Below are 10,195 nucleotides of genomic sequence, written 5' to 3'. Positions count from 1 at the left end.
AACCGGAGTCGGGTTTTAGGTACGAAAGCAACATTACTTGGATGTTCGTTTTGGTCTAAACATACATTTTCGTGGTTCATTTGCAAGAGGATCGAATTGGTCTAAACGTAAGCTAAAACCCAAAAACAAAGTCTACATTCAGACTCAAACCAACAAATAAAACCGGGTTTGAATTTGATATTATACTTTCTAAACCGACATACACGAACCGAAACCTGACTGCATATATACTTACTCATACACTCTAACAATATAAAATCTATTATTGTCATCCCTCTGTTCTTTCACTTCACCTAATTCCCTGTAAAATTAATAAAAAGCCTGAATCATTACTTGCTAATTCGACCCTCTTGCAAATGAACCACGAAAGCAACATGAACACCAACATGAAGAAGAGGACAATTAGGAAAGAGAAGAAGAGTACGTCGTCAATGGTGTTCTTATATTCCATGATTGTGAATATATGTGGAGGGTTGTTTCTAAGTTATTGGCTTTACAAGTACCATCCCACAAATTCTAATCTTTGGATGGTTCCTCTTGGACTCATTTTCTTCATCACTCCTGCGTTTCTTTCTCTCTCTCTTTTGATCTCCGATCTCTGCGACGATGATGATGATGATGACGACGATGTCAATCTCGACCTCAACCATATCAGGATCATTCTATAAAAGTTTGAGTTTTTTCTTCAAGTGTTGTCGTTTATTTGGTATTAATATGATCTATTATTAACCTCCGTATAAATGGAAGAATATTTGTGTGGTATTTTTTCTTGTTTCAAGTTATTAGATTTCCACCATTGTTTCCTAAACATTTGGTACTTGTACGACAAGATTGTTAAATAACCTGGTTAGGATATATATATGGTAATTACTAATTACTTCAAATAAAACTTCTTAACCTGTTTATAAGTTAAGTCTATCCATAATTCCATATGATTCTCTTTGTCTCCATCCTCTGTTTTGTTTAAAGAAGAAGGATATAATTCAAAAACTGTAGAAACCAACAGAGTGGGACGACTACCACAGAAGAAACGTTTTATCCTCTTAATATCAACATAAGGAATACAAAACAAAATCGTCTACATCTCAAATACAAGTTTACTAGACTGTTAAAAGGAAGGACTATTGTTACCAAAAGATCTACAAGCAGGAATCCGAAGCTGCGATTATAAGGAAGGACAATCATCAAAGTCACATATTTTCTTCACACTACTATATTGCCACTTCAAAAGGTCACTAGCATTTGTCTTAACGTTTGCTAGTGAAAAGACTTATTAATCACATACGCACCATGTTTCTCCACTTGTCCTTAAGATCTGAGGAATTACGAGTCTTGTGGAATATACCTTTTCCCATCTCCAAAATCTTCTTCCAAGGTATGTTTTTATTGATTGTAGCTGCAAATATCTCCACTCCCACCTATCCAAAATAAACATACACTATGAATTTAAGCTAAAAGTGTATTGCAAGAACAAGTGGAGGTAGTTGGTGGTTTTACCCTCAACATGTTCTCTTCCTTGGCTGTCCATAAGACCCTTTTCCGCTGATCATCAACGTCAACACAAGCTTCTCCGCAAGCTTTCTCCACAATTGTCTCGTCAAACCGGAAATTTTGAGCCTTAAGTTGCCCGACAACTTCCCGCAATTGATGAAGGTTTTCATGTAATTGCATTGAGAGTGAATTATCATTATCATTCTCTAGTTGATTATTTTCTCTCGCCATGGCTATATCTCCACTCTTAAGCTTAGTACATCTATATTGATCAAGTGTCTTCGCAGCTGCAACACCCACTGTTCTCAATGTCGTGGATCTAGTCGCTTTATCTTTAAACCAACAATAGGGACAATAAGAGGTTGCAGAATCTTCACAATCAAGCTCAGCACACTCCCTGTGAACAGAGATAGGACAGTCATTCCCAGAACAAGGCGCTACACTATCGTCTGTAATATCGCATACGACACACGCGTCTTCGTTCAACGGCTCAAAACTTCTCCAAGTGTCACTTGTCCCAAGGTAGCGGCGCTTCTTAGGAGGCACATGATCAAAATAGAAAATGTTTGGAGCAGAGTTGACGTCACTACCACCATCATCACACTGAGCATTGAGCTTCTCGCTCACAGAGCTAATTTCTTCAACAATTTCACCTAGCTGAGAAGAGAGAACAGATACAACGAAGTTTGAGTAAGAGTATTTCCACTTGGACTAATTCAAACAGTGAGACACAATCAGGCTTATCCAAGATCAATTAAGACAGAATCAAAAGGTAAACCAAAGCTAAGCAAATTTGACCAACACGGACTTACCCTAAAAATGGTAAAGTAACTAAAATTTACTTTGGATTCAAAATTTCCGATGATCCAGAAGAGTAAATTTTCGAGAAAACTTGAATTTAGGGTTTCAAAAGGGGCGCTTACATAAGGACTCTTGAGGAGAGCGATATGATCTTCATCAACCGGCAGAGGATTCTTCTGGACTCTGATCTCATCTTGAATATCTCTCACCATCGTTGCCAGATTCCGATCGGATATTTGAGAGAATCCAAAGGTGTAAGTAAGGATTGAATTACGATTTTTCTTAGCGGAAGAGGAAATAGAAGCTACTGTATGTTTCCGTTAGGTGTATGTATCTGAGAGGTTTCGAAATTTCGAATTTTAGGCGAAGAAGAAGAACTCATATTGAATCTGTTTCTGGTAGGCCCATGGGCCTTAGAATCTTGTTTAAAGCCCAAATTAAGAACAAAACTTTCTGATTGGCTTAGAGGTTTTTGTTTCTTTTTTACGTTTTTTAAGTTATAAAGACAAATTAGAAGAGGCATTTTTTGGTCATAAAATCACACAGAGCTCGTTCGACATCCAGGTGAATCCAAGTAATAAATTGCAGGATTCTCTATATTTGTTGCAATCATTTCCTCGGGATTTTTCTTCGTTTGGATCGGTCTGGGTTTTGGTTAAAATTTCGAGGGGTTTTTGGGGAAGACGAAATTAGGGTTTTTGTTCGGCGAAGATGCAGCAGTCTCCGCAAATGTTTCCGATGGTTCCTTCGATTCCCCCTACTAACAACATCACTACCGAACAGATCCAAAAGGTTCCTTCTTTCTTCAATTTCTCTCCTTCTCAGTGCATATCTCTCTATATAATAATTGTCTCATCGAGCTTTTGTGCTGAGAAAAATCAATGGGTTCTTACGATTTGAGTGCAAGTAATGGTGGTAAAGTGTTTATCTTTGAATCTTTCTCGTTGATACTCCGATAGGAATCTCACAACAGTTGTGGTTAAATGATACAACACTTGGGTCTCTTGTTGGTGATCAAAAGAGAAGACACAGTTTAAGGACTAGGAGACTAGATGCTTAGTGGGTTTTGTTAAAAGTTTCGGAGTATATATTAATTTGGATCAAGAAACTTAGAATCCGATTTTTATGTTTGGTCATTGAGGTTAGATGCTTGCTTGATGTTCTTGTATAGTTAAGTGGCTTGATGTCTTCCATTGTTTGTGGTAAGATGATAGGCTGCATCTTCATTTCCTCATCATTCTCTTTAATATGTTTCAGTACCTTGATGAGAACAAGAAGCTGATAATGGCCATCATGGAAAACCAGAATCTCGGAAAACTTGCAGAATGTGCCCAGTAAGTGTCTCCTTTGTAGACATTTCAGTTTATATCCATCTTCTGTCTCTTGAGCAGTAATGGAAGCTTAGAATTACTATTATTAATGGTGAGGTTATATAGTTATTATATCTTCTGCTCTGTTATATTTTCAGGTACCAAGCTCTTCTCCAGAAGAACTTGATGTATCTTGCTGCAATTGCTGATGCTCAACCCCCACCACCTACACAAGGAGCTGCACCATCTCCAGCTATGGCTTCCCAGGTTGTTTGTGATATTAAAAGTCAATTGCGATCAATCAGAACATAATAATATATATCGAATTCCGAAAATTTAATGTGTTGGGGTTTGCTTACTTTTGGGTATGATTTCTGTTAGATGACAACACCGCATCCAGGGATGCAACCACCTAGCTACTTCATGCAACACCCACAAGCTTCAGGAATGGGTCAACAAGCATCACCCGCAGGGCTTTTCCCTCCACGAGGTCCTTTGCAGTTTGGTAGCCCACACCAGCTTCAGGATCCGCAACAGCAGCAGATACATCAACAAGCTATGCAAGGACACATGGGGATTAGACCAATGGGTATGAACAACAACGGGATGCAGCATGCGATGCAACAACCAGACACCGGTCTTGGAGGGAACGGTAAATCTCTTTAGTTTATTAAGAAAATACTCAATTCATAATTGTAACTTATATTTACTTGGATTGTGTTCATTCATTTCGTTCTTTACTAACAGTGGGGCTTAGAGGAGGCAAGCAAGATGGAGCAGATGGACAAGGAAAAGATGATGGCAAGTGAAAGGATCCAAAGAAGCTTTGTTTTGTTGATATTTAGGACTTCTGAGTCTCGTAAGGGTTTTGCAATAGCTTATTTGAGTTTTTAACAGAAGATAGACTGTGGAATAGTTCCGCAAACCGTGTTGTAATGTATTGTTATTTAGTACAAGCTCGGATTTAGAAAACATCATCATTCATCTTATTCTGAAAATCAAAGCATTGAACTTATTTTCTCATTCGGGACGCGTCTTCACGATGAAATTCTGACGGCTAATGGGATTCATGACGACGGGAGGACCAGCGGTTCTTGGCCATGCTTGAAATTTCTCATCGGTCGCCGCCCACCATTCTTTGTTAGATACGGTTCCGGGAGTAGTCCCTGAGGGTTTCACCAGAAGATAACCATTAAGATCGTTCCTACGTTGAAAACGCACATAAAAATAGTGAAAGCTTGAGCAAAACTTGCCTCCGAAGATCTTATTATCAGAGATAACTTTGTCGAAGATGTATGAGATTCCGAAAGAACCGATGAGAGCACCGATTATGTACTTGGCTTTACCTCCTGATGCTGTTGCCATTTTCTTCTAAATCTGAAAGTGAATTAACACAACCATTATCACAACTTAACACTCGAACACATGTAAATTACAAGAGAAGAAGTAAACGTATCTAATTCCAATTTTTAACCAGCAACAAAGGTTATACAGTATAAGGATTTAATATTAAGGCCAGTAAAAAAACACAGATCAAATTCAATTATTCTTAGGGAATTGAAGCTTTTACTTATCATATAGCCCAATCAAAACGCAAATTCAAAAGAAAAAGAAAAGGGTTTGTAGAATCATTCTAAAGTTTACCTTTGCCGATTCAGAGACAGTGAAGCTTAAACAGTGGACTTGTGTTCGAGAAGATTTCAACGGTGGAAAATGGTCGTCCAACTCTATCGTCTTATCTTAAAGAAAATTTGGACAAGTCTCTGGAAATTACCAAAATGGCCACAGCTTTCTGAAACGCTAATTAAGCACTCATTAGATTATAAGAGATTTTGCCCCCCAAAAAAAACAAAAGCAAAAACTACGTTAACAAAAATACAATCATAAGAAGGATAAAACAATAGCAAATCTACTAGTTTGCTGAATTTCATACGTCTAACTTGTTTAATTGTTATAACCAAAATTGCTAGTTGAGTTTATTTAATAATTTTCATTTACTATATGGAAAAATATATTAATGTATTTATTTAGAGCAATATTATTGGGAGAAGCTTAGTTTTGGTTCTTAGCCCAATTTTTGGTGCTTAGCTAAGAAAATTTGGACAAGTCTCTGGAAATTACCAAAATGGCCACAGCTTTCTGAAACGCTAATTAAGCACTCATTAGATTATAAGAGATTTTGCCCCCCAAAAAAAACAAAAGCAAAAACTACGTTAACAAAAATACAATCATAAGAAGGATAAAACAATAGCAAATCTACTAGTTTGCTGAATTTCATACGTCTAACTTGTTTAATTGTTATAACCAAAATTGCTAGTTGAGTTTATTTAATAATTTTCATTTACTATATGAAAAAATATATTAATGTATTTATTTAGAGCAACATTATTGGGAGAAGCTTAGTTTTGGTTCTTAGCCCAATTTTTGGTGCTTAGCTAAGAATCTTTCTTTAGCAAAATCATCAATTGCACTTTTAATTGAGTTAAGAACCAAGTTAAGCACCTCCCAATAAAGATGGTCTTATCACTAAGGGGAGGTCCAATGTTGTTTTCGGCGTATGACACATACTCTATTATAAGATCTAGGCGAATGCCACATATATTAAACACTACAATTTAATTTCTTTCGAATCACTGCTGCATTTGACATGTGCAACATGATTGTACTTATCATTGACTATTGAGATTGGGTCGTGTTATACTTAATACCATATGATTTCGTTGAAAACTTAAAATACACTAAAGATTAGATATTTGTAGTTTGCGCAAAATGACTATAAACTTGAGCATTTTCATTCACCTATAGGTCTAGGGGAGTTAAATAAGTTTCTTTTTATAGTTTTCTAAAACTCATAAGAACCCGAAATACAAAATTAATCGGATCAAAGGTAAAGCAAATTATTTTGATTGTAAATGACTACATCATCACATGTAACTTTCTAGACACGTAAAGTCAAATAAATACTAATAAATTAGATCACGACCTAAGCAATTTCTTATCCGATTGTATTTAAACGTCTCAACAAACTGACCCGCCAAAATATTAATAATTAAACTCCATAATTCCAATTATGTAAATTTAATTACAAACACCATAATTCTTCCTTAATCCTTTGTTTTTACTTCATTCATTCTCAGAAATCTTGACCATGAAGGAGGATCGTCGTCTTCCTCACAAACGCGATGCCTTCCAATTCTTGAAAACCAAGACTGCGTACGTTATCTTCATAGTTCTAACCTACGCCTTCGGTTACTTCTCCGCCTACTACTCTCATCAACCGCTGCAGCAGCAGCAGCCACCGTCTCCGGCGGCGGTGAGAGATGTGAAGACGATAAAACCTCAAGTTTGTTCAATCGACAACTTCCGAGTAACGACTCGATGCGGCAATCTTGTCCCGCCGGAATTGATTCGCCAAACGGTTATCGACCGGATCTTTAACGGAACTTCTCCGTACACCGATTTCCCACCACCACACGCCGAGAAGTTTCTCCGGCCAAAAAGAATCAAAGGCTGGGGATCGTACGGAGCCGTTTTCGAGAATCTAATCCGCCGAGTCAAACCTCGGACGATCGTCGAAATCGGAAGTTTCCTCGGCGCGTCGGCGATACACATGGCGAATCTCACGCGCCGCCTTGGGCTAGAGGAGACTCAGATTCTCTGCGTCGACGATTTCCGTGGCTGGCCTGGTTTTCGAGACCGGTTTAAGGACGTGGCTTTGGTTAACGGTGACGTTTTGCTTATGTACCAGTTTATGCAAAACGTGGTTAGCTCGAATGTTTCCGGTTCGATTTTGCCGGTTCCTTTCTCGACCGGTTCCGCTTTGGAGAAGCTGTGTGAGTGGGGAGTGACGGCGGATCTGGTGGAGATAGACGCGGGTCACGATTTCAATTCGGCTTGGGCGGATATAAACCGGGCGGTTCGGATACTCCGACCCGGCGGTGTTATATTTGGTCACGATTATTTCACAGCGGCGGATAATAGAGGAGTTAGGAGAGCCGTGAATCTGTTCGCAGAGATTAACCGGTTAAAAGTCAAAACCGATGGTCAACATTGGGTTATTGATTCCGTCAAAGTAACCTGATTCCCTTTTTCCATAAGGGATGAAAAAATTGGATGTCTAATAAGAAAATGTGTAATACTTGCATAGTCAATTCATTTGAGGTTTTTGATTGTATAATGGGAAAATGTATTTGATTGATCATTTGAGAAAATCCATCTTTTTTTTAAGTATTTCCAGATTTTGTTATTCAAAAAGATATAGCAACCTCGAAGCAAATCAGAAGAAGGTCTAGTTAAATTAGTAAATGTATTTGGGCCTAATACGAGATTGTAAGTCAAATGGGCCATCGAAGAAGTCACATTACAAAGCCTGACTAATTTGGAAGGTTCGATAACCGAGGGAGGCTTTCTGTATATTATGGGGGTAGTTTTGGAAATTCGTTTATTTTACCGTTATAAGTATTAATTTCCTTTTTTTCGTCTCCGCTCCTGTAAGATAGATTTCCTTTTTTTTTTTTTTTTTGTGTTTGTTTCCATTCTTAAAGCAAACGAACTTACGAACATATTGGTTAGTGTTATTTAGACGTGTTTATAAATAGTAGAAGAAACCCTAGAGAGACCCATTAGATCATACTTTCCTCTCTTTCTTATCAACAACCATCTCTAATTTGTTTTCATTTTCTCTTCTAATTCTTTTTTACTTAGATCACTGCCATGATTGAGAGTGTGTGTTCAATTTCGGTTGCAAAACAACAAAATCGATATTTGTTTTTTGGTGAATGATGATCGGAAAGCAAAAGTGAAGACTCGCCGACAAAAACTCTCTGATTTCAAAAGGTATTTTTCTTATCTTCGAATACAATTTTCAATTGATTTCTTAACTACTTTCAGAAGATTCCTAATACAGTTTCTCTTCTCCTCCTTTTGTAGATTTTCCATCTTTTCTCCGGCTTTTCGTCGTGGTTGTTGCTGCTCTGTTTCGTGTCGTAACCATTAGAGAGACGATCACAGTTTCTCATTCACCGCCATGTCATCGAAACTCTTTCAGCCCAACAAGAATAAAGAAGTCCAGCCCATGACGATAATCATCTCACATTCCAACTTATCGGCAAGGTCAATTTCTATCCCATGTTTTTGTTTTTTTTAACTTGTTTTTCTTTAATGTTTTATTTTTTATTTTTTTTTATAAGTGTTAAATTTTTAATTTTGTGTAAACTAATTGGATACAACATCCAAACCCCTAAGAGGTGTTCTAGGTTCAATATGGTTTACACATTATTAAATTTTTAACACTTGTATTTTTTTAAAAATGTTTTGTTTTTTATTTCTTTTTTTTTGATAAGTGTTAAATTTTTAATTTTGTGTAAACTAATTGGATACAACATCCAAACCCCTAAGAGGTGTTCTAGGTTCAATATGGTTTACACATTATTAAATTTTTAACACTTGTATTTTTTTAAAAATGTTTTGTTTTTTTTTTCTTTTTTTTTTGATAAGTGTTAAATTTTTTAATTTTGTGTAAACTAATTGGATACAACATCCAAACCCCTAAGAGGTGTTCTAGGTTCAATATGGTTTACACATTATTAAATTTTTAACACTTGTATTTTTTTAAAAATGTTTTGTTTTTTATTTCTTTTTTTTTGATAAGTGTTAAATTTTTAATTTTGTGTAAACTAATTGGATACAACATCCAAACCCCTAAGAGGTGTTCTAGGTTCAATATGGTTTACACATTATTAAATTTTTAACACTTGTATTTTTTTAAAAATGTTTTGTTTTTTTTTTCTTTTTTTTGATAAGTGTTAAATTTTTTAATTTTGTGTAAACTAATTGGATACAACATCCAAACCCCTAAGAGGTGTTCTAGGTTCAATATGGTTTACACATTATTAAATTTTTAACACTTGTATTTTTTTAAAAATGTTTTGTTTTTTTTTTCTTTTTTTTGATAAGTGTTAAATTTTTTAATTTTGTGTAAACTAATTGGATACAACATCAAAACCCCTAAGAGGTGTTCTAGGTTCAATATGGTTTACACATAATTAAATTTTTAACACTTGCTTTTTTTAAATGTAATTTTTTTTTTATAAGTGTTAAATTTTTAATTTTGTGTAAACTAATTGGATACAACATCCAAACTCATAAGAGGTGTTCTAGGTTCAATATGGTTTACACATAATAAATTTTTTAACACTTGCTTTTTTAAATGTAATTTTTTTTACAAGTGTTAAATTTTTAATTTTGTGTAAACTAATTGGATACAACATCCAAACTCATAAGAGGTGTTCTAGGTTCAATATGGTTTACACATAATTAAATTTTTAACACTTGTTTTTTTAATATTTTTTGTTTTTTTGATAAGTGTTAAATTTTTTAATTTTGTGTAAACTAATTGGATAAAACATCCAAACTCATAAGAGGTGTTCTAGGTTCAATATGGTTTACACGTAACTAAATTTTGAACACTTGTTTTTTTTATACTTTTTTTTGTTTTTTATAAGTGTTAAATTTTTAATTTTGTGTAAACTAATTGGGTACAACATCCAAACCCCTAAGAGGTGTTCTAGGTTCAATATGGTTTACACATAATT

The 10,195-nt window shown here is 35.5% G+C and overlaps 4 protein-coding genes across 7 annotated transcripts; 2 read left to right on the top strand and 2 right to left on the bottom strand.

The window, feature by feature from the left end:
• Positions 1-479: 479 nt before the first annotated feature.
• On the bottom strand, positions 480-2,718 carry LOC9328148. Of its 2 annotated transcripts, XM_021010855.1 has the most exons (4): positions 2,415-2,718; positions 1,498-2,148; positions 1,290-1,418; positions 480-662 (listed from the first exon to the last, which is right to left on the bottom strand). In XM_021010855.1, the coding sequence occupies exons 1-4, from the start codon at positions 2,502-2,504 to the stop codon at positions 480-482; spliced, it is 1,053 nt and encodes a 350-aa protein (XP_020866514.1). In that variant the 5' UTR covers positions 2,505-2,718. The 2 variants fall into 2 exon arrangements, with proteins under 2 accessions (XP_020866514.1, XP_002889380.1); XM_002889334.2 differs by lacking the exon at positions 480-662 and having other exon boundaries at positions 1,018-1,418.
• Positions 2,719-2,811: 93 nt separating this feature from the next.
• LOC9325444 (GRF1-interacting factor 2) lies at positions 2,812-4,582 on the top strand. 2 transcript variants are annotated; one of them, XM_021010856.1, is made up of 5 exons: positions 2,812-3,084; positions 3,550-3,626; positions 3,761-3,872; positions 3,984-4,254; positions 4,350-4,574. In XM_021010856.1, exons 1-5 carry the CDS (start codon positions 3,004-3,006, stop codon positions 4,409-4,411), a joined length of 603 nt encoding a protein of 200 aa, XP_020866515.1. In that variant the 5' UTR covers positions 2,812-3,003; the 3' UTR covers positions 4,412-4,574. The 2 variants fall into 2 exon arrangements, with proteins under 2 accessions (XP_020866515.1, XP_020866516.1); XM_021010857.1 differs by having other exon boundaries at positions 2,813-3,084; positions 3,761-3,869; positions 4,350-4,582.
• Positions 4,458-5,374, bottom strand: LOC9328147. Of its 2 annotated transcripts, none has more exons than XM_021010859.1 (3): positions 5,247-5,374; positions 4,856-4,979; positions 4,458-4,768 (listed from the first exon to the last, which is right to left on the bottom strand). In XM_021010859.1, the coding sequence occupies exons 2-3, from the start codon at positions 4,965-4,967 to the stop codon at positions 4,623-4,625; spliced, it is 258 nt and encodes an 85-aa protein (XP_020866518.1). In that variant the 5' UTR covers positions 4,968-4,979; positions 5,247-5,374; the 3' UTR covers positions 4,458-4,622. The 2 variants fall into 2 exon arrangements, with proteins under 2 accessions (XP_020866518.1, XP_020866519.1); XM_021010860.1 differs by lacking the exon at positions 5,247-5,374 and adding an exon at positions 5,173-5,246 and having other exon boundaries at positions 4,484-4,768.
• A 796-nt stretch (positions 5,375-6,170) lies between these two features.
• On the top strand, positions 6,171-7,832 carry LOC9325443. The gene has a single exon (XM_021014959.1). It carries the CDS (start codon positions 6,751-6,753, stop codon positions 7,681-7,683), a length of 933 nt encoding a protein of 310 aa, XP_020870618.1. The 5' UTR covers positions 6,171-6,750; the 3' UTR covers positions 7,684-7,832.
• The last annotated feature ends 2,363 nt before the right edge of the window (positions 7,833-10,195 follow it).

This window comes from Arabidopsis lyrata (assembly GCF_000004255.2).
Source record: "Arabidopsis lyrata subsp. lyrata unplaced genomic scaffold ARALYscaffold_1, whole genome shotgun sequence".
Classification (NCBI taxonomy): Eukaryota; Viridiplantae; Streptophyta; class Magnoliopsida; order Brassicales; family Brassicaceae; genus Arabidopsis; species Arabidopsis lyrata.
This window is presented reverse-complemented; position numbering and strand designations above follow the sequence as displayed.